The following is a 27,992-nucleotide window of genomic DNA, read 5'->3' as shown; positions in this document are numbered from 1 at the left end:
TTCTAAATTGTCTGTAGGTGTGAATGTGAGTGTGATTGTTAGTCTCTATATGTAGCCCTGTGATAGACTGGTGATCTGTCCAGGGTGTCTCCTGCCTTTGCCCTAAGTCAGCTGAGATAGACTCCAGCCCACCCACAACCCTAATGAGGATTAAGTGGTGTATAATGAATGGATGGACTAAAAATACAAACTTTATAGGTACTTTAACTTAAGTTGTTTTTATTATTCATCAATGTATTTACTGTACATATTTTTGGTGTAATTTTCATTGATAATGTTTTTCTACGCACTACAATGTAAAGAGTTTTGGCAATGAAAAGCACTATTGATTAAATATTATCTTTATTCAAATGTTTTGTAATGAAGCACAAGCACACAAATAAAATAGCAGAAAGACAAGTCACATCACAATCTTTCAGCTTAATTTGTGGCTGCATTTCCATCTTAGACACCCTCAAGTTTTGACTTGGAGTCTGTCAGCATCGGGGCTTCTCATCCTCAGTGGTCGTCTTACTGACAAAGAGGCTTTTAAGGAAGAGGAGCTGCAGATAACCAGAGGTGACGATGAGCAGGCTGAGGGCTGTCGACCACCAGGTGATGTACTGTGAGTTGGACAGCAGCAGGAAGAAGTCTGCGCTCTTCCTCATGCGGCCAAAGCTGTAGTAGCGGAACATGTGGAAGATGTAGTTCTCCACCTTGTGGGTTGCACCCTGCCACAGCACAACACACAGAACCAATTCAAATACTACAAACATTACTTCCACTCTTGTCATCTCAACTACTTTCACAGATAGTACTACTACACCCACTAACAGCCTACCACTGTCACTACTGATCCCACTGCTGCAGCTACTACTAGTGGGTCATTCCATATATAATCAAACAAATTGGAAAAAGTTCCCACCAGACCTCAGAGTCAGCTGTTTTTGATGTGGAACTTCAGTATATTTAATAGAGCTGTGCAAAGTTTTTACCTGCATGCTATGAATATTATCAGAGTTCCAAGGTCTAGAAGTACAATTGATGAGTCGAAAATTTATGCTTTTGAAGTTGCATTACTTTTTTCAGCATTTTTTTGTTCTCATAACTTCCAATGTGCCTAAAGTAGAAAATTATTTTGCCAAAGAAGAAATCATGACAAAAAAAAAAAAAAAAAGATCTGGTATCTAAATGTAGGTAAAAGTGAGACTTTCCATTTGCTATAACTGGCCAAACATCTATCTCAGATGCTAATATGAGCCTTGAAAGTTTACACAAAATCTGCTTTTTAATTTTTTTTTCCTTTTTCTGGGGAATTATCAAATAACAGATATCCAGGGTGTCACTGCTTGTTTTGATGTGGAAACTAAGTCCCAAATCATGGACCAGAGTCTAAGACTTTACTGTGTTCAAATGTCCAAAAAGTACTGCATGATCTGCATGATTGATCTCTGGATCCCTGTTTGTTTGGTCAACTGGCATTATTTATCTGTCTTTGTCAGGATGAATTTGGTGTGCCTGCTACTGCAATAAGATATGTGTGTTTACAGTTGTGTATGTTTTAGACAGTAAGGCTTCAAACTGTCTTATGTTTGGTTTGGTCCTGTGCCTAGTTGTGTACATTTTATCAATAGGAAGCTGTATGTACCTCTATAACGCTCAGTGTGTTGTTCAGGTCTTTGCTGATTTCCTCCTTCTTCTTCTTCTCCTCCTCCTTGCCAATGGAGGAGTCTTTATAGTTGTCATAGTAAACACCAAAGCTGAGGAAGACCTGCATGGTGCCGAAGCGGTTATGGAAGTTGTTGAAACACATCTGATAGAAACCTGGAAGGATATAGCACAGAAAATCAAAACATACAGTACCAGTCAGAAGTTTGGACAAAACTATGAATTGACACATTTGCATTTATGTATTAACCAAAAAAAAAAAAAAACACCCCAAAAACCAAAAAAAAAACATTTTAGATTCTTCAAAGTGGCCGGTAGCCACCATGTCTTTGATCACATCTTTGCACACTCTGAAGACTGTTACAACCAACTTAATGGGGACATCCAAAACACTCTTGCCAACAGTCTGCCAGCACTTTCACCGTGTAGACCACAACATCTATCTATGGTGCTGATAACTGTTGATTTCTGAGGCTGATAATGAAGTTCTCCTCTGAAGCAGAGTCATGACAACTTTTGAGAAATTTGGTGTGTGATGATTGTATGTCTTAAAGTAATAATGGACTAATGTTTCTGAGCAGTTCTTGCTATAATCTGGATTACTACAGTATCTAAATGGGGTGTTTTGTTGTGCACCACACTACTGTGCATACTATGTAATGTAGTGTGAGTGTGAGAGCCTTAAACAGCCCATGAAGGGCATTAAGGCAAGACAAAAAAATAAACATACAAGACACAATCGGAAAATTTTTAAAAAGTGTTAAAATGGATTAAAAACTAATTAAACAGGAAATTAGGAAATTTACTGTGATGTTACAACCCAAAGATATGAATAACTAGCCCAAGATTTCACATTACAAAAGGATACTACCACAATATGTCGGAAACAAACGTTTTCTCTCAAGCCACTGCTCAGTCAACATCATTAAAGTACACAAATGCTTCCCTAAAACTCAAAGTGGAACTGAAGATCATTAAGGCACATTTTAGTTTTATTTTTGACTTTACTTTACAGAGTTCCTTTTGTTCCTGTTTTTATGTAGTTTATCTAAAAAGAAATTGTACATTGCTTCCTTTGGCTGGTACAATGAAGCTTCATTCTCAAAAAGTGGAAAATAAATGAATGGAAGAAGTCACTACAGGACTGATTTTATTAACTATCATACAGACCAGTTTCTTTGGCTTTAAAGTTGATCTGACCCTTTGCATCATCAACTGTAGACACTAACAAACCACTGGGGGCGTTGACGGTGACAGAGAGGTGTCTGTCATGGCCAACTCCTGTCACCCACTGGACCTACAGACAGACAGATAGACAGACACAGGGTTGAATATGTTTCCATACATGGTGGAGGTCATTAGATACTTTGTGGCAGTGGTGACAGGTTTTCATAACAAACTTGAATTCTGATTTGCTGATCAGATCAGCATAAAATTCACCAAATATCCACGGTACCTTTAGGAAGAATCCTAACAAGTGTCAGCCAGTACAAAATGTTTTTACACTTAGCTAACATGGAAAAGTTGGTGTATCTTTAAAAAAAGAAAAGAAAAAAGACAGCAAATACAACTAAAGCTGCAAGCAGCGTTGATCGGGTCCTTGCATCCTTGCTGGCCAGCGAATCTAAGCATGTCCACCAGGTGGCGGTGCAACTGAGAGGGCATTTTGACCTATGGATGTGATGAGTGCTGGCCTCTGATCACACATGCAAAGTTTCAGGCAGATTGGAGCATGTACAGGCTAGATATGCAGCACTTCCTGTCCATCCACCAGGTGGCGCTATCTCTGTGACTGGTCTGTGGAACTCCATTGGTCTGTGGAATTCATCAGGGCCAGACTCTGATCACACATGTTAAGTTTCAGGCAGATTGGAGCATGTACAGACTAGTTAGACAGCACTTCCTGTTTCATGATGAGCCATCAAAAATGTCCGTACTGTCACTGTATATCAGCCTGTGAATGCAAAAACTGGTCCAAATCATCCAAAATATGACCCATAATTCAAAATGGCTAACTTCCCATCGTGTTTTAGGTAAGGTTGTGAAATACATTTTTGTGCGTCTTGGCAAGTTACATATGCCTACCAAATTTCATAGCTGTAGGCGACACATACTGGCTGTAGTGAATGTTTGAAAATTTCCATGTGGCACTGTTGAGCCAGTTTGGCTCAACATCAAATTATTTTTTGCCAGCCCTGATGTGTGTGCAAAGTTTCACATGTTTTCGAGTATTGTTAGGCTTTCAAAAGGCCAAATAAAAAAGTCAGCCAAAGAAAAGAATAAGAAAAAGAAACTCATAGGTTTCAATAGGGTCTTTGCACCATTCAGTTCTCGGACCCTAATAAACCAATAAACATGAGTAGAAGCAGACCTTCAAATAATGTGAGTTAAAAATTACAAAGCTTTCTCCAGAGAGAAGAAAATGGATATGTGAGGAGCAATTTCAATTCATGTTTTACACATGGTTTGAAGTTCTTCTACATACACAGTTACATACCAGTCAAAAGTTTGGACACACCTTCTCATTCAGTGGTTTATATGTAATTATTCTATACAATGTTGATTAATACTGAGGACATCAAAACTATAAAAGAATACATATGGAACTACAGTATGTTGTAAACAAAAAAGTGTTAATCTTCAGTATTAATCTACAATGTAGAAAATAATAAAAATAAATAAAAAGCACTGAATGAGAAGGTGTGTCCAAACTTTTGACTGGTACTGTATATGTGTAATTGCTGCCAAACTGGATAATTTGCAACTGTTTATTTGCATTGTGGGTGAAAACAGGCATGAATATAACTGTTGTTTTTGGGAATTTGCTCAAAATCCTGTGAATTATTGAAAAAAATCTAAAAAGTTTAAGCTAACACTGTCATGAAATATACGGAGCATATTCCTAAAGATGAACTTTTTGATTTTGGATAGATTTTCCTGCTACGTGAATGCCTTCATAGAATACTGTTTGAAGCCTCCACCTGTTGCACTGAAAACTGAAAAGAAAGAAGGAATTTTATCTGCAGTGACTTCGCTGATCACAAAGCTCAGCTCATGAAAATGCCAAGTGTTTCATCCTGGAAAAAGCATAAAGAAGATAAAGAAATGTATTCGTGTGTTCGGTGCTTCTTCTTACCATGAAGTTCAGGTAAAATGTCTCTCCATAATGAGAAAAGTGCCAGAAACAGTCCTGGCCAGCAGCACGCAGCACCACAGAGAAGTCGTACTGGTCAGCGCCCCAAAACAGCTGCTGGTCTGTGATGTTGGGGTGAGGGTCTGTCAGGGGCCCACCATGACCTGAGCCCCAAATCATAAAGACAAGAAACAAGCAGGGAATTCCATACAACATGACCGAACAACTGGGTACAACTTCTCTAAATGAAACGTGTATGTAGAGTCTGTGTGAAAGCGTGGACAGATCAGAAATGATTAACTTGAACCAAAATGTTGCTTCCATTAGTGGGAAATGAGGGCAGCCTGCACATATGGAATAGAGCTGATAGAGACCTAACTGAAGAAACAACAGGAAGGTCCCTTTTTTTTCAAGACTCATGACACATTCTGGCTGCTACAATTACAATTCAGATTTGAAAAATTATAGGAAATTTTCCTTCTGCACTAGAAGCTGTTGGGTGCTTTGATCCTGAAAAAAGGGATATTCTTGGTTTTAGTGTAACAGAGGATTCTAATTAAATGTAAACACAAGAGGGACTGCATAGAGAGCCACAGCTGTGATGACAATGCTGAAACATGAGCGTCCACAGCTGTGCTTGATAACTGTATTCCAGTATAACAATGCTTTGAGCTACATATTAACACCATCATATAGCATTTGTTATTTTGCTTTAAGCACAAACCACAGTTGAGGCTGATGGAAAAGGCATTTTCTTTGCGAGTATTTGGTCATAAATAAATATTGGACGAGTTTAAAGTTTAAACTTTGATGATGATGAAAAGTCAAATGGTCATCGAGGTTATTGCAATTTATCCTGACTGCTGAAGAAAATAGCACACCTTTTGCTACAGATATCTTCTAGTGTCACAGGTCACTCCTTCATTCCATTGCCCATGGTTATTCACAATTCTTTTATCTTTTGTTATTTGTTACTGTCTACTAGACCCACCCTTGCTTTTTGTTGTCGCACCCTTGCTATTTGCATCTGTCTGGCAGACCTCTTGATTCAACCACCCTCTGTCACCGATGAACCATATGCAAAAAAACAAAACACAAACCCTTGTATTTACATACGGCCCACTCCCGACCCTGTGACCCACTCTCTGACCATCCCTATAAAATGTGTACTCTGCAAACGTGCTGGGTCGGCTTACCTTCACAGATTCACGCTATGTATTGGTAAGCCCACCGTATACCAGAACACCAATAAACATCCCACTACAGCAAACTTTGAAGGACTAAGAGTAAAATTTCTTCAGCATGATGTAAACATGAATGACTGAGCCACATTTCATGGCAATCCTCATCACATAGTTCTTGTGATTTAAGTAAAAACCACAAATGTCAACTTCATGGTGGCATTAGACGAAAAACAGATAATCACCAAGGTCTGTGAGATCATTCTCTGAAAATCACCAACATCTGCAAATAAAGTCATTGCAATCAGTCCTTGAGTTTTTCATAAATGTCAACCTCATGGTGTTGGTGTTAGCAGAAAAGTCAGACATAAGTAAATATAACCGAATGCATCTTCAGGGGTCTATCAATACCATTCAGTCAAAAGGACTTATCCTCTGGGGACCAATAGTACAATCTTTGTTGTTGTTGGACTCTCGTGGTTTGGTGAGCATCAGTCAAGTAGCAAAAAATAATTTGTACGCATAAAGTAGCAGGAAACTGAGATGTTTTCAAGAGGTAGAGATGAACTTGGTTTATTAAATGTGCGAAGAGTAAGAAAAAAGATTCAATGTATCAAAGACTCTAATCTGATAAAAACAATCACTCAAACATAGATACATTCACCGGCAAGGCAGACTCGTTGAAATTGTTTCCAATGCAAAATGTTTTACATGGTTTCAGTACTTGCCTAAATTAAACACAAACTAAGTTGCTGTACTTATTTTGGTAGTGGTAGAAAAATATGTCCATTATGAAAAGCTTCAAATCATCAGATATACCAGTGGATTATGTTAAACTATTTAAGACTATTAAAGAGTTTTTCTATGACCATATTTCTTTTGCAGAGGTAAACATTATGGGAGAGACAGTCAATTAAATGTTTGTGAAGGACAACTTAGTGAAATAAAAGTAGACTCTCATGAGCAAGAGAAGAAGCATCATGAAATGATAGAAGAACACTAAAATCGACTTTTGGTCCTGTGTGGTTTTGAGGTCAGTTTCAGTGTTCAAAGACGTGAGAGAAAACCATCCAGTCTTGAGGGTCACTCTGGTTTGAAACAGATAGTACTAAACCAAACATATGTTGTACCACTGTACTGTATACAGCTCAAACATACCACAAATACTAAACACACAATGACAATGCACTTTTGATTTCTACACACTGAGTGGCTACATTTTACCATACAGGAGTGGTCCTGGGCTACAATATGAGTCATGAGTCTGCTTGTTGGTACAGAGGGTTACACATTTATGTGACTGAAGAGTTACAAATGAAAACGAACTAAAGCTTAGATACACTACCGTTCAAAAGTTTGGGGTCACCCAGACAGTTGCGTGTTTTCCATGAAAACTCACACCTTCATCCATGTGCTAACATAATTTCACAAGGGTTTCATCAATCATCAATTAGCCTTTCAACACCATTAGCTAACACAATGTAGCATTAGAACACAGGAGTGATGGTTGCTGGAAATGTTCCTCTGTACCCCTATGGAGATATTCCATTAAAAATCAGCCGTTCCCAGCTAGAATAGTCATTTACCACATAATGTCTGGACTGTATTTCTGATTCATTTAATCTTATCTTCATTGAAAAAAAAAATGCTTTTCTTTCAAAAATGAGGACATTTCTAAGTGACCCCAAACTTTTGAATGGTAGTGTATGTTCATGAAATCAATTAAAATTAAATAAATAAATGAATCACGTTTGCAGCTCTTACATTGTTGTACTCAAGCACAGTGGTCCTTTGAAGTCAGTACTAATGGCAGCATGCTAATACATGGGTGTGATGTTACCATGGTAACATATGCCCTGAAACATGAAATACATTGCTTCCACAGGTCCACAGGTCAGCCTGACATTCTTAAATGCACTGCTTACCAATGAATGAATGAAAACATATTTCTGGTCTTTTTCCTTGTAGTTAGGAAGGTTTGGATGAATTATGCCACACAGAAAATCACAGTATCATCAAGGCTATTGCAAGAGGAGCATAAATGTGTGAACCAAATCCGTCCAATAGCTGTTGAGCCATCTGGACCAAAGTGGCCACTTTCCATCTGGCTCTAGGGATAGAAAAATTGATCAGTTGGGGACAGTAACACTGAAAAATAATCAACATGAGTGTGCATCATAGCTGGCAATCAAATATTTTTCCTTACATTTATTCTATTTGTAGCAAATACTGCATATTGTCATTTTGGCTTCACCATCAATAAGTGTGATTTCTGTTAGCAGAAGTCCATCCCAGCTGACTTAGGGTGAAGGCAAGGTGAAAGTGCTAACCACCAAGTCACTGTGCAGCCCCTGCTACAAACAAACCTGAGAAAAAAACTCAGAGAAGTATAGAATAGGAGCTGTCTTACATGAGGTCCAATGTATTGTATTTTCTGTGGAACACAGAAGGTTGATATTAAGGAAAAGTGTGGAACTCAGAGAAATAAAATCCGTTGGTGTTAAACTGACTGATAGAGGTTACCAAGCAACAATTTAAGATTCTGTTTATAAGAAAAGTGAAACAACGGTGTATTTCTAGTGTGACTGCTTAAACGTGTTTGTCATAGCATTTAAAACCAACAGAAAAGAAAAATCCTCGTAATATTTTGTTTATCGTTTCATCTCATTGACCATCAGTTGAGTTAATGTACACAGCACAGAACTTTGACATTCAACAATATTTTCCAGAGAAATGGTCCAACTTCACGATTGTTAGTAACTGCTCTAAGAAGATCCAGCATCTTAAGGAGCAAATTAAAAAACATTCACAATCTGACTGCTGTCATACAAACATGAAATACATTTTCTGCACATTCAGCAGCATCAGTCCAAGATCAGTTTTTGCTCCCCCACAGCAAGGTCAGAGTTTTAGCCTTTGAGAGGAACAGTCTCCAGGTAAAAAGAAGTTGCTGAGGAAACAAGCACTCCACAAACCCTGCTGGACTCCCATGCAGGCCCCACACAGCCACCAAGGTTTGATGGTTTGATTTGCAGGCGTTGGTGTATCAGACAGAGAACTCTGGGCCGCTCTTCCAGGTGTGTTTGGGGAGAATCGTTGGTAGTCTGAGACCAGCGAAGGGGCTGATCCAGAGCAGTGATGGATGACCTCCAAACACCGACCTCAGCCCCGCCCAGCGAGTCTGACGCTCCCATGTTGGTTTCTCATTCTTCAGACGCTCAATTTTCTGACAGACACACAACCTCGTTAGAAACAGGCACGTAAGCTCTGTAAAAACATGCAACCACTTCATAAACTGACACACAACTTTATTACACGCATAAACACCTTATTATATACAGATAAACAATCTTACTCCACACAGATGCACAAACTTGCTACACATACACCACCAGTCAAAAGTCTGGACATACCTTCAATGTTTTTTCTTTATTTTTACTATTTTCTACATTGTAGATACATACTGAGGACATCAAAACTACGAAGCAAGAAATATGGTATTATGTAGCAAACAAAAAAATGTGAAATAAGTCAAAACATGTTTTATATTTTATTTATTCTTCAAAATAGCCTCCTTTTGCTTTGATTACTGCTTTGCACACTCTTGGTCTTCTCTCAATGAGCTTCATGAGGTAGTCACCTGAAATGGTTTTCACTTCACAGGTGTACCTTGTCAAGGTTAATTTGTGGAATTTCTTGCCTTCTTAATGGGGTTGGGACCATCAGTTGTGTTGTGCAGAAGTCAAGTTGGTACACAGTTGACAGCCCTATTTGACAATTGTTAGAATCCATATTATGGCAAGAACCAATCAGCTAAGTAAAGAAAACTGCAAAAATTTTGAATGTATCTGCAACTGCAGTCACAAAAACCATCAAGCGCTACAACAAAACTGATTCACGAGGACCACCTCAGGAAAGAAACACCAAGTGTTACCTCTGCTGCTGAGGATAAGTTCATCTGAGTCACCAGCCTCAGAAATCTAAAGTTAACAGCACCTCAGATTAGAGCCCAGATAAATGCCACACAGAGTTCTAGTAGCAGACACATCTCTGCATCAACTGTTCAGAGGAGACTGTGCCAATCAGGCCTTTATGGTCAAATAGCTGCTAAGAAACCACTATTAAGGAAAAGCAACAAGCAGAAGAGATTAGCTTGGACCAAGAAACACAAGGAATGGACATTAGACCAGTGGAAATCTGTGCTTTGGTCTGATGAGTCCAAATTTGAGATCTTTGGTTCCATCCGCTGTGTCTTTGTGCGATGCAGAAAAGGTAAACAGATGGTCTCTACATGCATGGTTCCTACTGTGAAGCATGGAGGAGGAGGTGTGATGGTGTGGTGGTGTTTTGCTGGTGACACTGTTGGGGATTTATTAAAAATTGAAGGAACACTGAACCAGCATGGCTACCACAGCATCCTGCAGTGACATGACATCCCATCCAGTTTGTGTTTAGTTGGACCATCATTTATTTTTCAACTGGACAATGACCTCAAACACACCTCCAGGCTGTGTAGGGGCTATTTGACCAAGGAGAGTGATGGAGTGCTGTGTCAGATGATCTGGCCTCCACAGTCACCTGATCTAAACCCAATCCAGATGGTTTGGGATGAGATGGACCACAGAGTGAAGGCAAAAGGGCCAACAAGTGCTCAGCATCTCTGGGAACTCCTTCAAGACTGTTGGAAAACCATTTCAGGTGACTACCTCATGAAGCTCACGGAGAGAATGACAAGAGTGTGCAAAGCAGTAATCAAAGCAAAGGGTGGCTATTTTAAAGAATGCAAAATATAAAACATGTTTTGACTTATTTCATACTTTTTTGTTTACTACATAATTCCATATGTGTTCATAGTTTTGAAGCCTTCAGTGAGAATCTACAATGTAAATAGCCATGAAAATAAAGAAAAAACATTGAATGAGAAGGTGTGCCCAAACTTTTGACTGGTAGTGTATGTAGACAAAGTTTGTGCTGAAACTGTTTTGCTTATATTAAGAGTAAAACAAGTATAAGCCAGATGGCATTCTCCCTTTTTTAATACCTGTATGTTACCATTTTCTCTGTCCCAGGAGACAAAAACAGCAATGTCTGAGCAGCAACCTAGCACACTAAAAATGAAACTGAACTTGAAAGCTTTGCAAAGGATTTGGATTGTGCAGTCTGGCAGCTCTGCTGGTTTTTTTCAGTGGATTATCCATTTTAACCACAGTGCTGGTCTCCCTGCATACAAATGACTCACTAAAAGAATTCCACCCAACACTGTTCTGAGGGAACACTGAAGTCACATCATTTGTTTAGTCTCACCCATGATGACTGTGATTTGTTTAAAGAAATACAAACAAGCCAGAGCATTTTTTCCGCCTAAAGCGGAATGATAGTGTGGTGTAGCCACGTCATAATGTTCTACAGAATAAGCTGGCTAAGCAAGGCTAGTTTAGCTGCAACATCTTCAAAGTAACTTTCACATGACAATATTTATTTATACACCCAACACATAGCCTTATTCATGAGAAGCTTACTCTTATCTGTTATTAATGATACAGGAGAGTGTTTAGAGCATGAGTTTCATCCTCACCATCTCATCGTTGCAGATGGAGTGGAGCTGAGTGCTGAACATAACAGCTGTGAAGGTGAGGAATAGGAGGCTTTCCATACAGAGGAAAATCATCAGCATCATCGTCACTGGAGGAGAGAAATCACTGCACTCTGGAAACAAAAAAATTACAGTTATACTGACTCCACGTCAAAATACAACACAAAGGTTAAAGCAGCAGAATGGAGTTGTGTGTTTAAGACTCACCTGTCCACTGGACTCTGATGCAAGTGATGAACTGGTATCCACAGAGAGCCAGGGCGTGACTGGAGATGATAGCAATATACATCTGTGAACAAAGGAAAGTGCAACAGACGTCTTCACTCCGCTGATGTTTTAGCATCTCAGGGTCTGAGGGGTCTAATAGGATTTAACATATCAACTGGCATACAGTCAGGTCTATACCGGTAAATATTTGGACACTGACACCATTTTCAGCATTTCAGCTCTGTACACTACCACAGTGGAGTTGAAATGAAACAATCAAGATGTGTTTGAAGTGCAGACTTTCAGCTTTAATTTGAGGGTATTTACATCCAAATCGGGTGAACAGTGTAGGAATTACAGCATATTTTAGATGTACTGTACTGTATAAGGCATAAGACAAGATTTTTGGGAAAATAGGACAGATGAATGAATGGCATCTTAACGCTAACTGTCTACCTGTGATTCTGAGCACTTTACGAGTCTGGCAGGAGGGAAAGTAAGTGTGTGACTGATAGACAATTCATCTAAAAGTGGGTTTTACACATCACTACAATTAATGTTTTACCCTTTGCCACAGAATAAGCTTCAGTAATGTGGACTCTCTTGTCCTTGGTTTTATGGCATCTCAGGAAAAACCCAAATGATGAGTGTTTAATGTCCTGAAAAAGTCTTGGTTTAAAAAACAGATGTTGAAGATGAGGGGTTCATATTATATTCAGTATTTTTCAGCAGTTTTAGCCTGTTGTCGTGTCAGATGGCTGATGTTTAAGGTGGAGAATGAGAGTAGGTTTAGATGCTATACTGTAAACAACAGCTGGCTGATACTAAAAGAAATTTTGCCCACTTGCTGTCACTAACAAATCTTCTTGTGTGATAGATTAATAGGTTTAGCCATCAAATTCTTTCATTACTGATTCACTGACGGGGTGATTTCATGCAGTAAGCATTTGACTCTTTGACAAACAACATTGTGGATCTGTAAAAGTAACCACTTACTAGTTACCACTTCTAAACTCTCAAACACTGAACACAATCTTCACATACAAGTGTACCATTGTTGCTCTCTCCATCAGCAGATGGAAGCTGTCTGGTTCCCTGGAGTCAGGAATGAACATTAAAACAATGAAAGAGGCAAAGATTGTTATGATGCAATTAAATAATGTCACCCACTCTCCTAACTCTTCCTTTATCTTCTGTCCTGTTGTTAAGAGTTTATTATCTCGTTTTAGCTGCTTCACCTCTGACATTCTGACACTCATTGCTGCAACACTGCTTGTAATTTATTTGATCTGACTTCAAGCTTGTTTTCACGTTGACCTGAGCCTTTAACCTACAGTTAATGTGAACATTGACTGTTATATGTTGCTACTTTTACAAAATATCTTTAGTTGTCCTGTGAAAACCTAACTCTGGATTAGGTCATAAGTGGACAGAGACAATGGACTTACAGTGAAGAGGACAAAGAAGCGCTGGTTTTTCTCCCCAACACAGTTGTTGACCCAGGGGCAGTGGTGGTCCATCTTTCGGATGCAGCGCTTACAGATACTGTCGAAGAAGAGCAGACAGAACATGACTTACTTTCTGGGCACATTTAGAAATCCTGGAGGAAATACTGACTTTACCCTAGAGCCCAGGTTGTATGAATTGGCCTGACCTGCAGTGATGAGCCCTCTCTGGTTTGATGCTGCAGCACTTTGGACATTTGTAGATTACCTCGCCTGGCTTCAGCTGCAGACTCTCCAGGTGTGTTTTAGTGGCATTTCCTTTAGGAACGGCTCCCTGAGGAGATGAAGGAGACAACTCAGAGGGTGGAAAGACAGGATAAGAAACATCTGATGGTTTAGGCGGACCTCTAAATCAGTTAAATCAAAAGGACTGGCGTGCTCGGCTGTGATGCTGTTTATCTCCAGCAGTGGGGAGCAGTCTCTCTGCTGTAATGTAGATTCTGGGGAAACCATCATTATCAAAACTGCTTTACAGCGAACCTCTTTGAAAATGAAACAGACTATTTAGACAAAGTTTCTTCCTTAAACACAGAGCTGGTTGAAGTTCTATAAAGTTCTGCAGTATGTGATGGTTCGCCAGTCTTGTTGGTGGTAGAGTTATGTGCTCCACTGGGCTAACATTGGGGTGTTAGAGATGGGTGCGAAGGAAAGAAGCCTCTAGTCAATCCTAGGGAGCAGTGTAGGGGTCAAGTAGCTGTATTTGTGGCTTGATGTCAAGCAAAAAATAAAAATGGTCTATTGTTGGATGTCAGTGCCATCTGCAGAATGAACTCTGCCAAAGATTGTTTGAGGTAAAGGAAGCATATAACACTGCTGTAGCACTGAGTGTTTCTGTATCTCAGTAACCTAAACACAGTGAGATGTCTTCTCTCTAGTCGACTGTGTCAGTTTCAGGAGTCACATTCAGGAGTCACATTCTTCCATCTAAACTCATTAAACTTAATCATGTCCATAATGTTTAGCTCATCAGTCTTCAGTATTTTGTCAAGTAGAGAAAGAAAAGTACTCAGAGAGCGCAGCACTCTGCCAAGGCTGTCCATTCCCCCATATGGCATTGTCAGAAATGCAGTATTTTTTTTTTTTTTTTTTTTAAAGAAATGCAGCATTTGTTTATTATTTACTGATGATCAGAAATCACGGCAACATAGAATGTGGCCATTTAATATAGATGCACCCACAAACAAAATGACCTTGTGCTGAACACAGGTGTGTGTTATGCATGTGTACATTATGTATGGATACCGAATCGCGTGACCTAAATATGTAGCGAGCGGTGGGAATTGATGGGGCCTGGAAACACCTCCACAATTTTATCAAGTGTTCGTTGTATCATTTCCGACGGATAAGTCCTGACAAGTCTGCAATGATCATGTGATCGTCAGCAGGCAGCTGACGTAACATTCACTTGTAGTCATAGTTACAGTGACGCTGTGCCGCTATCTCGCAATGATATAGAAATCTGTAACAAATCCGTGGACCCAGACTTTGAGCCACATCACTGCCAAAATCGAATCAGTTGGTCCTTGTGTCATTTCTGACCGTCCCTGAAAATTTCACCCTAATATGTTAGTCTGTTTTTGAGTAATGTTGCTAACAGACAGACAAACAGACAGACATATAAACATACGCCGATTGTCACATAACTCCGCCGCATTCCTTGGCGGAGTAATACATTACATGTGTCAAAAGTAGAAGGCTACAGCTGTTTTTTCAGTGTCCGATATAACCTTTAATCAAAGCCTGATCAGGACACCTCATCTTGATCTTACAAAGCTAGTTACTAAGTAAAGGGTCCAAATGTGACCAAACCCTTGCTGCGCTACAAGACGACTGTAGTATGCATACTGTACAGTGACCGGGTGTTGCACTGTGCCCTGGGAGATGCGTTCCTCAGTTAGTCAGCATAACCCACCACCCAACAGTCTCACCCTGAACCCTCAGCCTCCTCACCGGGTCAGTCAGCATGGTGCGGAGGTGGGAGGCCAGCGCTAGCACAGCCAGGCTGTTGAAGACCACCCCGTTGACCACAGCGTACCAGAAGCTTCTGGAAGGCAGCAGCATGACAAAGGTGACCACAAAATCAGCAAAGAAGACCAGAAACCAGGTGATGAAGGCACACACCATGCCACAGCAGTCCTGAATGAACCAGAGCTGCTTGGCTTCACTGCTGGAACTTCTGCCCACTACGCCCTCCTCCCCATCCAGCAGTGGCCGTTGCTGTTCCACATCCCTCAGACGATGGCCTGAGGACATTCTGCCCTGATGGAGGGAAGGAGAAGACAGTGGATTACAGTGAGCTTCTAGAAAAAGGCTTTCCAGAAACCAAAGACAGATTTTTGTATCTCAGGTGCCAGTAACCAGTATGTAAGAGTGCCAGAGAATTTGAAACATAGGAAAAGTCCTGAAGCAAATCTAGCACAGTACAAAGCATACTTACTTCACCTGAAAAGGCCTCTACTTCACAGCATTATCGCTCCTCTTCCCGCTACACCATCACAAGTTGTTTTCTCTCCGGTACACATTGCTATAGACAACACAAATAAAAACTGTAAGGATATCAAAGAAAAAAAGGACTTTGAGCAGCAGTTGGACAGAACCAACAACATTCTCTTACACTACCGTTCAAAAGTTTGGGGTCACGTAGAAATGTCCTTATTTTTGAAAGGAAAGCAGTTTTTTCAATGACATAAAATGAATCAGAAATACAGTCTAGACATTGTTAATGTGGTAAATGACTATTCTAGCTGGAAACAGCTGATTTTTAATGGAATATCTACATAGGAGTACAGAGGAACATTTCCAGCAACCATCACTCCTGTGTTCTAATGCTACATTGTGTTAGCTAATGGTGTTGAACGGCTAAATGATGATTAGAAAACCCTTGTGCAATTATGTTGGCACATGAATAAAAGTGTGAGTTTTCATGGAAAACATAAAATTGTCTGGGTGACCTCAAACTTTTGAACAGTAGTGTATGCATGTGCAATTTTGTAAAGCTTCACTGGAGCATTTCTATTTTATGCTACATCATACTTCTTCTCCACAATTAAATGAAATATGATACAGCAAGTGGTTTGAAACATTTTTGTCTTCTTCATATCTATTTCCTCTTTAAATGTAATGGCTCAAATTTTATTTAAATAACAGTTTGAGGTCACATTATCCAAAAATACTGCTACAAAATCACAGTTTAGATAAAACTGAAAAACATGTAATACTCATTTGTGCTGCAAAAAAAAAAAATTCTTCTGCCTTACTCTTTCATTATTCATTACATGACACCTCACATTTTTCTGGTGACCATGTAGTTGGGAACCACTGTATTAAAATAGCAAATTGTGTTGTAGTGTAACTCTCATCCTACCAACATATTTACTAGACAGGGACTGCCAACTGGACCCCCAGGAATAAAATGCAATAAGAAACATACACCATAGTAAAATATTATCTTTTTCCCCCCACCTGCAAATAAATATTATTAGATATGTAATTAATGTAAACAGAAAAAAATATAATTATTTTAGTAAAATCACAGTGAATTTGCATATGTTGCATAAACAAAAAACAAATTGCAGTTTGTAACCCAAAAAACAATCCACATTAATATTTAAAAAGCGTATTTACTGTCCTTTGAGTGTGAAATCATAGTGCTTCCAGTAATTTCAAGTAAAAATCCTTTGTGTTGTATTTATGTCTCAAAATCTTCAGCAAGGGCAAAAAGTAATTTGTTCAAAAAAAATATCTGCTGGCCATTTTTGCCTAAACATCCAACCCTGCTGTTGTACAAGCAATACTAGAGATACTGTGACTTATGACAGCCAAACTCTCTGAGAAATTTTCTCAAAACTTTCTCCTTTCACATTTCTCCTTCTCACCGCCTTACTATGCAGCCTCACAAATACATTTGTGTTTTCCCCCTCATTTGATCATGCACTGACTGCCTGTCAGTCAAACAAATGACTGTTTCGGTCGTATCCGATAGATAGATAGATAGATAGATAGACAGACAGACAGACAGACAGACAGACAGACAGACAGACAGACAGACAGACAGACAGACACAGATAGATAGATAGATAGATAGATAGATACCACAGTGGGGAAATTTTCAGTGTTACAGCAGCAGATAGAAAAAAGCACTACAAAGAAAAGAGCAGCACACAGTGGACAGATATAGTCACTTTCTCCTTAGAGAAGAAATAGAAATATTTACAGAGAAAGTTAGTTAGTTAGTGGATGAACTGAACTACTGGGAGTAGGCTTGATTGAATAATTTGTATAATACAAATTAGGACCTGTGGACAACATGAACTCAGTAAATACTTCCTATTAAAACTGCATTAGTGAAACTGGGTACTTTTAACGAGGGTCTCCCTAGATCAACATCCATCCATCATCTATACACTGGTTAATCCTCAATAGGATCACGGGGGGCTGGAGTCTATCCCAGCTGACTGGGTGAAGGCAGGGGACACCCTGGACAGGTCACCAGTCTATCACAGGGCTATACCTATCCAGATAATGGATGGATGGATGGATGTTTTTGGACTGTGGGAGGAAGCCGGAGTACCCAAAAAAACCCCACACATGTACAGGGACAACATGCAAACTCCATGCAGAAAGATCAAAGGAACGCTGGGACGCAAACCGGGGACTTTCAGCTGCAAGGCGACAGTGCTAACCACCAAGTCACTGTGCAGCCCTTAGAATGACATACGTTAGCTTTTTATTTTTCAAAGTTCTCATTGAAAAAGAAACAGAAACAAAATGATTGACAAAGTGAATTGGAATGATGGAATAAAGCCTCTGTAAGATCAGAGTGCAGCTCTGGGATCAGCAGTGGACAGATTGAAGGTTAAGGTAACTGCACCTGGAACACTATAGTAAAATGCTCTGTTTAGTGATTTTAACATTCAGATGTATTCAATGTGAGGACCAGATAGGATCACAGAGAAAGACCCGTTTAGGTGTATAGCATAAAAGGTAATTTCACAAATATGAAGCCATGTTTCAGTCTTCACAGCAACCTGTTAACTTCATGTGGTGCTGACAGGTCCAGGTACTGTGGTGTCAGATCCACATCCTGGACGGGACAACAGAAGCAGTGAAATGGTCCTTTTGTGGAAGCTAACTGTAGCCTCTATGAGTGCTAGCTAACGTAAGCTAACAGCTAGCTTAACCCATCTTTAGCCAATATTTTATTTGTTTAAAATATCCATCACTTGCTAAACAGGTAAACCAACCAACGCAAGAGCCGTAATCAACGCTACGAGACGACTCGGTTTGTGCTTGATTATTGTTCCCATCGGAAAGATATGAGATATAATTAAATAGCAACAACTTAATGAAACTGAACTGAGGTTTAGCATTTTTTAACGCCAACATCCTTTATGTTCGGCTTTGCCATTTTTAAAATCCCCGTAAACTGCTTGACATTATATAAGATAACTCACCCTCAGACAGCAGACAGCAGAAGAGAGTTCGTGCTCAGATGTCGTCATATAAATTTCCGTGCTGCAGCTGAGTGTGTTCAGTTTCCTGTCTGCTGTGTTTTGGAGGAAGTGTTTCCCTGCAGGGTTCAGACAGCAGCAATTCCGTCTCTGACCCCAAATGTATCACTAAAATAGGAATGTTTCACCTCATTTATTTTGATTTTATTTAATATAGATACGTCATCAGTGGGTTGATAACAGATTTTCTGCAGCATATTTTGGTACGATATGATGACTTTGATTGGTTTATTGCTCTGTATAACAGACCTGAGATTAGACACTGATCTGATCCACAGACGTATTATGCTGATGCATTTCTAATTTACAGTATGCTGCCATGATATGTCCTTATTGATTTTTTTAAAAGTTTTTTTGTGGCATTTTTAGCCTTTATTAAACTGCCCGTCCAAAAAAAAGTTGCACACTCTAATATCGTTTCAATAAGCTTCTGCAGTGTCACAGCATTTACTATACATCAGGATCTTATGCTGCGCAAAGTGTTCTCCAGCACATCTCAAAGATTCTCAACATGGCTGAGGTCTGGACTCTGTGGAGGCCAATCCATGTCTTAAAAAATGATGTCTTATGCTCCCTGATCCACTCATTCACAATGTGAGCCCCATGAACCCTGGCATCGTCATCTTGGAACATGTTCGTGCCATCAGGGAAGAAAAACTCCATTGATAGAAAGACCTGGTCATTCAGTATATTCAGGTGGTCAGCTGACCTCATTCTTGGGGAACATAACGTTGCTGAACCAGACCAAAACCAGATCATAACCCTAACCCCAACATGCTTGTAGGCACTAGCCATGATGAGTGCATCACTTCATCCATCTCTCTTCTTACCCTGATGTGCCTATCACTTTGGAACAGGGTAAATCTGGACTCATCAGACCACATGACCTTCTTTCATTGCTCCAGAGTCCAATCTTTATGCTATCTAGCAAATTGAAGCTTTTCTCTCATTAGCCTCACTGATCACTAGTTTTCTGAGAGCTACACAGCTGTTTAGTCCCAATCCTTTGAGTTTCCTTCACATTGTGTGTGTGGAAATGCTCTTACTTTCACTATTAAACATAGGCGTGAGTTCTACTGTTGATTTCCTACGATCATCTAAGAGTTTGTTCCGACCACATTTGTTCATGGAACATAATGGTTCACCACTATCCTTCAAGTATTAATAATGCGTTGGATGGTTGATAAACCGATTTTAGTAGTTTCAGAAATCTTCTTAGTTTTTTCTTTGCTTGATGCAGACCAATAATTTGACCCTTCTGAGACCGATTAACATCCTTTCCATGACCATAGGATATGTTTTCCAACACAGTTGTTTATGAAATGAGAAGCTCCTTACTGCATCAGCTAGTATTAAATAAGTTGTTGCAGCTGAAACATATTCATCACTGCAGTAATTATCCAATGGAAGGCTCTTACCTATTTGCTTAGTTAAATCCAGGTGGTGACTTTTTTTTTGAACAGACCGTATATATATATATGTATATATATGTATATATATGTATATATATATATATATATGTATATATATGTATATATATGTATATATATGTATATATATGTATATATATGTATATATATGTATATATATGTATATATATGTGTGAATTCAAACCCATGACTGCAAACAGGGACTATAGCCCCTGATTATGGGTCACCCACTCAACCAGTTGAGCTACGAAACTGTCAATTAATCATAAGTTCTGCCACCTAACCCTAATGCTGGAGGCTCCATTTGTTTCAGTTTCTATAGTTCTCACCATCTCTTCATGCAACGTGAAAACTGATCACAACAGTTGTAATAGGAAGCCATGACCCTGGTGTGGAGATCTTTTCTCACCTGCTGTTTCCAAAGTCAACACTGACATCTGCAATTCCTTGACAACAAGCAAAACTCCACATATGAAGGACCACGTCAATGATCAAAATCTAGATAGACACTGTGGTCGAACTGTTTTCTTGGGTGAACAATAAAAAATCTGAAAAGCAAATAATTGGATCTGGATGTTTTAAGTTGAATAGTAGCCAAACGAGTGCAGCAGTTCATTATTAAATCTTAAAGCTCTCTCTGTGTGTAAGTGCAGTCATGCTTCCTTCAGCTCTGACCAGCCTCCCTGTCCATGCTGCTGAGAAACACCATCACTGCTGCCACCTCCACACCTCACAGAGGAAATGGTGTTTCCCAGGTGTTACCAGAGTTCACTTGTGTCATTATTGGAGAACCTTTTTGCCCATGCTCTCAGAGTGCTTTAAATGCGACTTGACAAACATGTGGGCTGTTGCTTAGATGACTTCCATCTAGCTGCTCTACTGTAAAGGCCTGAACAGCAGAGTGCTCAGCCACCCATCCAACAACCTTTTAGATCACTCACTCAGTTTGACTGGACTGTCAACTCATGGTGTTCCCAGACTTCTTCCATTTCAGTTTGTGGAGCCACTGTGCTTTTGGGAACACTCATAGTTTTTGAAATGGTTCTTGGTCTGTGCCTCACTACAGTTATTCAAGGCTTCTTAAGTTAAAATATACCATCTATCCATCCAATGTCTATACACTGCTTAATCCTCATTAGGGTCGCAGGGGGCTGGAGTCTATCCCAGCTGACTTAGGGTGAAGGCAGGGGACACCCTGGACAGGTCACCAGTCTATCACAGGGCTACACAGAGAGGCAAACAATCACACTCACAATCACACCTCTGGACAATTTAGAATGATCAATTAACCTCAGCATGTTTTTGAATATTAGGAGGAAGCCATACCTGGGGAAAACCCACACATGCACAAGGAGAACATGCAAACTCCATGCAGAAAGATCCTGGGAATCCCAGAATGCAAACCGGGGATCTTCTAGCTGCAAGATGAAAGTGCTAACCACCAAGCCACTGTGCAGCCCTAAAATATACCAATGATAAGAAATTCAGTTTGTCTAAATCATAGGTTTATTAACAGTTATTTGGGTGTAAATTAAATAAGGCACATTCAAATCATCTTTAAACATTCAAAACTAAAAGTAAAAACAGTGGTACAAAAATACTTAAGACCTAATCTCTGGTAGATTTTGACATCCATTCAGTTTAGATTAGACACCATTTAAAAAAAAAAAAAAGCCGTTTCTGTGTGTGATGGGCTAAAGACAGCAGACACAAAGAGGGAGAGTACTGAGGACACAAACAGATGATCAGCAGACATATCAAGGTCTGTTACAACTTCATCTGAAACTGACCATGATCAAACAGTTTGTAACAAGTGAACTAGGTGAAGTCTGTGAACGTGACATTATTGGGAACAGTAACACTGATGGTGATGGTTATACAGTACTGCAACTGTGTCTTTACGTTGACATATAGCTCTCTTAAAGGACATTAGACATCTTCTAGTGTTAAAGTTTCAAACTAAAAGTTTTCCATGTTGTATTGAGCTCATTTACTTTACATATGTATTAAACCAAACATTACACTCATTTTGGTGCCGAAAGACTGATTTTAATATTCAATTATTCTGTCACTTGTATTTTAGAGGTGAAGTCTATGATTGTTTATATTTCACTAGTTAGCATATTTAGATAGTTAGAATGACCATCTCTGTTGCTCCTAGTGCCTCCTGTCTACCTGTCCAACGTGCACAGACACGCTAGGATAGTTAAGTGTGGATTCATCTGAACCACTTTGTTTCCCATTTACAGATTCAGTGTTCTGTACGAATACCTGCATACACATGAATTTGACAGTTATACACTACCATTCAAAAGTTTGGGGTCACCCAGACAATTTCACGTTTTCCATGACAGCTCACACTTTTATTCATGTGCTAACATAATTGCACAAGGGTTTTCTAATCATCAATTAGTCTTTCAACACAATTAGCTAACACAATGTAGCATTATAACACAGGAGTGATGGTTGCTGGAAATGTTCCTCTGTACCCCTATGTAGTTAAAAATCAGCCATTTCTAGCTAGAATAGTGATTTACCACATTAACAATGTCTAGACTGTATTTCTGATTAATTAATTAATTAAGTCTCTCCCTGCTGGTACATTCAGCGAGTTGGACAGAGCAGATACTGAGGCAAATACAACCACGTTAATGCTCTCAGACAATTTGGATAATGTCTGACATGTCTGATTTCTGATATGTTTCTAACACAATCAATGCTTTCTGGCATGTTATTATTCGTCAGTGAATAAACTGAATTGTTGAATCCAACAAAAAATACTTTTTGAGGACAATATATCTGTACCTATACATGCTGCATGGTCTCATATATTGTACAGCCTTTATGTTATTGGTGGTGCTGCTACTGATAATATAGCTAATAAACATGGTATGAAATGTTGAGTGTGACTTTCAGAAAGTCTCTGCAGATTTATTTTCATCAAAATCAACTACAATCTATGGCTGAAAGGAAGGAAACCCACCAGTTACCTTTAGGTATGATTTGGGAAACAGTTGGCAGTGAGGTAAAATCTAACATTTCTAATTAATTGGCTCAAGCATGCAGAGTCAGCAGGTCAATTAACTCACTCTACATTTGTGCACAAAAAAAAAACATTGTAACATTTAGAAGAAGCTGAACCTCTCTGAACAAAGTGCTCGCGACCATCACAGGTCATAAATTAAATCAAATGATCCTGACAAAACAATAAGGGGAGTGGTATGGAGTGAACTAGAGAATACAAGAGAACCAGCCAAAGTATAAATCATTTTTTAACACTGAAACCAAGCTAGCATCTAGTATTCAAGTAAAATAAAACAATAACAACCTGTTCTTCAAATGTAGTCTGATGCTTCAGTGTCAGAGCTACAGTCTAGTGGCTTAAAACAAAACTGAAGCAAGGACATCTGTACAGCGTGAAATGAAAAAGTCACGTTGCATCCCTTTTTTCGGTTGTGAAGGCTAGAAGAAGAATGTGCTTCAAACTCATCGGTTGCTCACCCAAATCTGACGATATTTTCGAGCTTTTCATTTTACGGTTTATTTAGGATCACCAGGAATTTCATTGCGACTTTAAAGAGTACGTCTTGTTTAAATTACAAAAGTATTTGATCACTTAGTAATGCTGATAGCTTAGATATCATTTGTGAAGGTTTTGAGATCATTTCTGCCTCTACTTCAGTACAGTGGATGTGATTATTTAGAACACGTCTACAACAGATCTTTTCAGTAGGAGTGTTGTCTCCTTGGTTGGATAATCTGGTTCCCACGGTGAACAATGTCTTTTGAAACTACTTCCTACCAAGGAAACAGTAACTGTGAAAATGTCTTGTGGGTGAGGTTTGTGGATCATCAGCAAATAAAAAACTGCAGCTGCTCCTTTACGTCAGCTGGAAAAGCAGAGTTGCAAGGAAGGCCATTTACAGGTGAAAGCAGACTTTTGTATTTGGAATAAAAAACACTGTAGTTCCACTGTTTATATTACTGCTGTGGAAATGGAGGATGAAGTAAGTGTCGCTCTGAGTTTGAATAATCTCTCCACAGTAATACAAACCTCTCTGCAGTATTTTTGTGCCTGGCACTCAAACTCACAAATTGGACATGCTGAGTTTACTGGTATGTAAAACAACAAGCCCAATACAACAATACTACTCCAGTCCCTGGAGTGAATAGGACTGATTTTAAATAGACAAGGTACCATTACCTTCACAACCAATAAAGAAGCAGACACCCAGAAGTCAGTTAGGTCAAAACCTGGACAAATAAAACCAGAAGCTCTGCAGTGATAAGTAAGAAAATATCTTGTTTTGTAAGTTGGGAGAATTAACCCCAGTAATTAGATTTTGGTTTCTGTTAGAGGACACAGACCCAGTATGAATCAATTCAGATGATGAGAGTCACATCTAATCTCAAATTATGTGCTTTCTTTTTGGCAAACATTTAGTTTTTCTAATGTCTTACAGTGAGCAGCTCATTTACCAGAAAATGATTTATCTTATTCACTTCTCTTCTAATAGTTGCCCCACAACATCTTCTTTTCAGTCGTAGCTTCCCTGATTTGACTGTGCACTTGTCTTGGCTGTTTGGTTGCCATTTCTCCAATCGCCTCCATCAGTCTGGATGATGGAGTGCAGCTCATTGGTGTTGGAGTCTTCATCCTCACTTTCTGACTGCAAGGCCTCAGCTGCAGAGAGAGACTGAGCATGGCCATCAAGGGACTCCTCTGATTCTCTGTTTGCAGGCTGGTGGGTGTGAGACAGCTCATCAGGGTGATGTGGAGCACAGCGAATAGTCGGGATGTGTGTAGAAGACAAGTCAGTTGAGCTGTTGGCTTGTGACAACGCATCAGAGGGCAGGTGGGGTGAAGTCTCACTACCTGTGCTGCAGTTAGAGACATCAGTGGAAAACTGTTCACTAGTGTCGGCTTCAGTATAGTCTGCATCTCTGGATGTCTGGACACCTGCTGTCAGAACGCCTTCACTAGTATTGGGAGTGTGTATGTGATTTGCATGATCATGACCTTCTAAACTGTATTCAGTCGTGTTTGGAACATGTGGAGACTCAGGTGTCTCTGGCGTGTGCACTCCAGAGTCCACGGTGTGACAGCGAACCAGGGGCCGCTCCTTCTGACGGGGCCCAGCATCGAGGCTTCCTGAGGGGCTGCTGACCTCCACAGTCTCCCCCCGCCTCAACCTCCTCCTGTCTGGATTCATCTGCAAAGACAAATCAACATCAAGTCAGAAGACTAAGATGGAGTTGCAGTATTGGGTTGTTACTAGGTATCGACCACTATGTTTTTATTTTTCAGGGCCAATGTCGATATCAAATATGAGCAACGAAGAAAGGCTGAAAACCAATAATCGGAACCAATATACGTTAAAAGTTATTTATTGATCTAGCAAGCTTTGAAGGTTCCAATTTAACTGCCTTTTATGCTAAAGAAACTGACTAAAAATCACCGAGTCCCTGGTTCATGTCTGGCTGAGGGCCTCTGTTACATCTCTGTGTTTCATTCAGCTAAAGAGAGGCACTTGGGTCAAGTCACAAGATGGCAGAGCTCAGCCATGCAGGACATGACAACCTAATGTTGCCCACTGGAGTCATTAAGTTTACATTGTAGGTTATAAGGTTCATATCACTCCAAAACAAACTAGAAAAGCACTTACAGAATGCAGTACTCCGCCAAGGCTGTTCATTCCCCCATATAGCATTGTCAGAAATGCAGCATTTCAAACATTTTTTTTAGATATCAAGCATTTGTTTATTTATTAGTTACTGATGATCCGAAATCACTACAACATAGAATGTGGCTATTTAATATAGATGCACCCACAAACAAAATTACCTTGTGCTGAGCACAGGCGTGTGTCATGATTGATTGGATTTGAAAACATCCTCTCAATTTCATCAATTGTTCCTTGTATCATTTCCGGATAAGTCCTGATATGTCTGCAGCCGTGGATTTGTAGTAGGATTGCAATCATGCGATCGTCAGCAGGCAGCTGACGTAGCATTGACTTGTAGTCATAGTTACAGTGACGGCGTGCCATTATTTCACAGTGATGCAGAAATCTTTAACAAATCCATGGATCCAGACTATAAGGCGCATCACTGCCAAAATCAAATCACTTGGTCCATGTGTCATTTCTGACCTTCCCTGAAAATTTCATCCAAATCCGTTAATCCGTTTTTGAGTAATGTTGCAAACAGACAGAAAGACAAACAGATGGACAAATGTATGCCAATCGTCACATAACTCCACCATGTTCCTCGGCAGAAAAAAAAACATGTATCCTTCCAGTACTATTTGTTTGCCACTGACAGCAAATTTAAAAAAAAAACACAAAAAGCTGTTGCGGGATAGATACGCAAATTTATTCAATTCAAGAGACATCAAAAGCTAATCAGATTATCTAGTCCATACCGAGTTCCTGTGGTGTAAATATAAATTTTCACAAGAGTGAGTCATGTTGGAATGCTACTACAATGTAAAGTTTTTCCTTCCATCCATTACTGTGGTGTGACACCAGCATATAATGAAATGCTGAGCCAGTGAAAATTTTGACCTGCTGCAGGAAAAGTCAGGTATCACAAGGATTCATTCTCTACAGGGGTCCATCAGTGTCTGTCCAATAGCAGCTAAGATTTCAGTCTGGACCAACACTGACATTACTTTCTACACTCCTTGCATAACTAAAAACAAAGAAGAATTTTAATAGTCTAAATGTGAAGAGTGTACCTGGTTTGGGGTTGGTGAACACCTGGAGGAAGGACCAGAGGAACCTCTCTTCATCTGCTGGATCCTGTATTAAAGCACATCCAAACACACTTAAAACAGTTTCCTGAACAAAATCACCTTTTGTTTGTGTTTTTCTCGGATGTATTTCTCTGAGGAGGTGAAGCTTGTTCACAGTTTACCTGCTCATGGACTCGGCCAGCTTCTGTTTCCTGCCGTTGGAGTGATCCTGGAGCCTCAGGCGCTGTACGAATGAGTGAGCTGCAGTGACCACAACAGATACAATCCTGATTAAAAACTAATAGAAGATAAGTGGATTTCTGACCTGATCCTAATTAGAGTTTTACAATAAAATGAAGTGACAACTTCATGGCTTAGACAAAATACAGCATGACATGATTCAAGTTAAACTTTTAAGGAAAATTAAAATGGACAGATAGTTTGGTTCCAAACTTTGAGGTGAATGACACTTTACATTACAAATATCTGTGGCTTTTGGAAATGAACTATTGCTGACATTACATACCCAGGGCTCCTTTGGGAACAGAGAGGAGTTTCATTGGTTCAGCATCAGGGGAAAGTCCAGATGCTTTCTGCAAAGCTCTTAGGATTTCATGGTTCTGCAGAAAAAAAACACGAAAATGTTGGTACGCGCATGCCGTTATTGTAATGCTTCATTGTGTACTGATCAATCGTCACTTATAATGTAAAAGGATGATATCTCATGCTGATTGGAGAGATCTCCAGCACTTGAAAGGATCAGAAGTGATTTCATCCTTTTGTCCAATTATTTCTGGTCCCTAAAAAAGGTGGAGGGTACAACTAAAATGTGCTGTAATTCCTCCACTGTTCACCTGATTTGGATGTAAATACCCTCAAATTAATGCTGAAAGTCTGCGCTTAAAGCACATCTTGACTGTTTAATTTCAAATTCATTGTGGTATTCAGAGCTAAAACGCTGAACATTGTGCCAATGTCAAAATATTTATGGACTTGACTGTATAATTGATCATTTAGTAAAATGTGCATCAGTCCACAGCTTTAAACCCA

At 39.5% G+C, this 27,992-nt stretch overlaps 3 protein-coding genes across 6 annotated transcripts in view; all 3 read right to left on the bottom strand.

The window, feature by feature from the left end:
• Positions 1-336: 336 nt before the first annotated feature.
• On the bottom strand, positions 337-5,035 carry tmed6 (transmembrane p24 trafficking protein 6). The gene is made up of 4 exons (XM_023263420.3): positions 4,784-5,035; positions 2,818-2,944; positions 1,628-1,803; positions 337-710 (listed from the first exon to the last, which is right to left on the bottom strand). Exons 1-4 carry the CDS (start codon positions 4,994-4,996, stop codon positions 477-479), a joined length of 750 nt encoding a protein of 249 aa, XP_023119188.2. The 5' UTR covers positions 4,997-5,035; the 3' UTR covers positions 337-476.
• A 1,470-nt stretch (positions 5,036-6,505) lies between these two features.
• LOC111564057 (palmitoyltransferase ZDHHC7-like) lies at positions 6,506-18,846 on the bottom strand. Of its 2 annotated transcripts, XM_023263395.2 has the most exons (8): positions 18,720-18,846; positions 15,704-15,790; positions 15,217-15,525; positions 13,416-13,540; positions 13,210-13,306; positions 11,762-11,843; positions 11,537-11,667; positions 6,506-9,187 (listed from the first exon to the last, which is right to left on the bottom strand). In XM_023263395.2, exons 3-8 carry the CDS (start codon positions 15,517-15,519, stop codon positions 9,008-9,010), a joined length of 918 nt encoding a protein of 305 aa, XP_023119163.1. In that variant the 5' UTR covers positions 15,520-15,525; positions 15,704-15,790; positions 18,720-18,846; the 3' UTR covers positions 6,506-9,007. The 2 variants fall into 2 exon arrangements, with proteins under 2 accessions (XP_023119163.1, XP_054865358.1); XM_055009383.1 differs by lacking the exons at positions 15,704-15,790; positions 18,720-18,846 and having other exon boundaries at positions 15,217-15,310; positions 15,388-15,525.
• Positions 18,847-23,112: 4,266 nt separating this feature from the next.
• The window catches only part of ankrd27 (ankyrin repeat domain 27 (VPS9 domain)), a 45,600-nt gene continuing 40,720 nt past the window's right edge, over positions 23,113-27,992 (bottom strand). For all 3 annotated transcript variants that reach the window (XM_035945026.2, XM_023263394.3, XM_035945025.2), the window contains 4 exons: positions 27,469-27,562; positions 27,125-27,203; positions 26,946-27,009; positions 23,113-25,419 (listed from right to left, as the gene is read on the bottom strand). In XM_035945026.2, the coding sequence (XP_035800919.2) occupies positions 24,745-25,419; positions 26,946-27,009; positions 27,125-27,203; positions 27,469-27,562 (912 nt within the window). In that variant the 3' untranslated portion in view covers positions 23,113-24,744. The remainder of the gene's footprint in view (positions 25,420-26,945; positions 27,010-27,124; positions 27,204-27,468; positions 27,563-27,992) is intronic.

Source organism: Amphiprion ocellaris, chromosome 3 (assembly GCF_022539595.1).
Source record: "Amphiprion ocellaris isolate individual 3 ecotype Okinawa chromosome 3, ASM2253959v1, whole genome shotgun sequence".
NCBI lineage: Eukaryota > Metazoa > Chordata > Actinopteri > Pomacentridae > Amphiprion > Amphiprion ocellaris.
The sequence above is the reverse complement of the archived record's forward strand: the minus strand, read 5'-3'. Positions and strand labels throughout refer to the sequence as shown.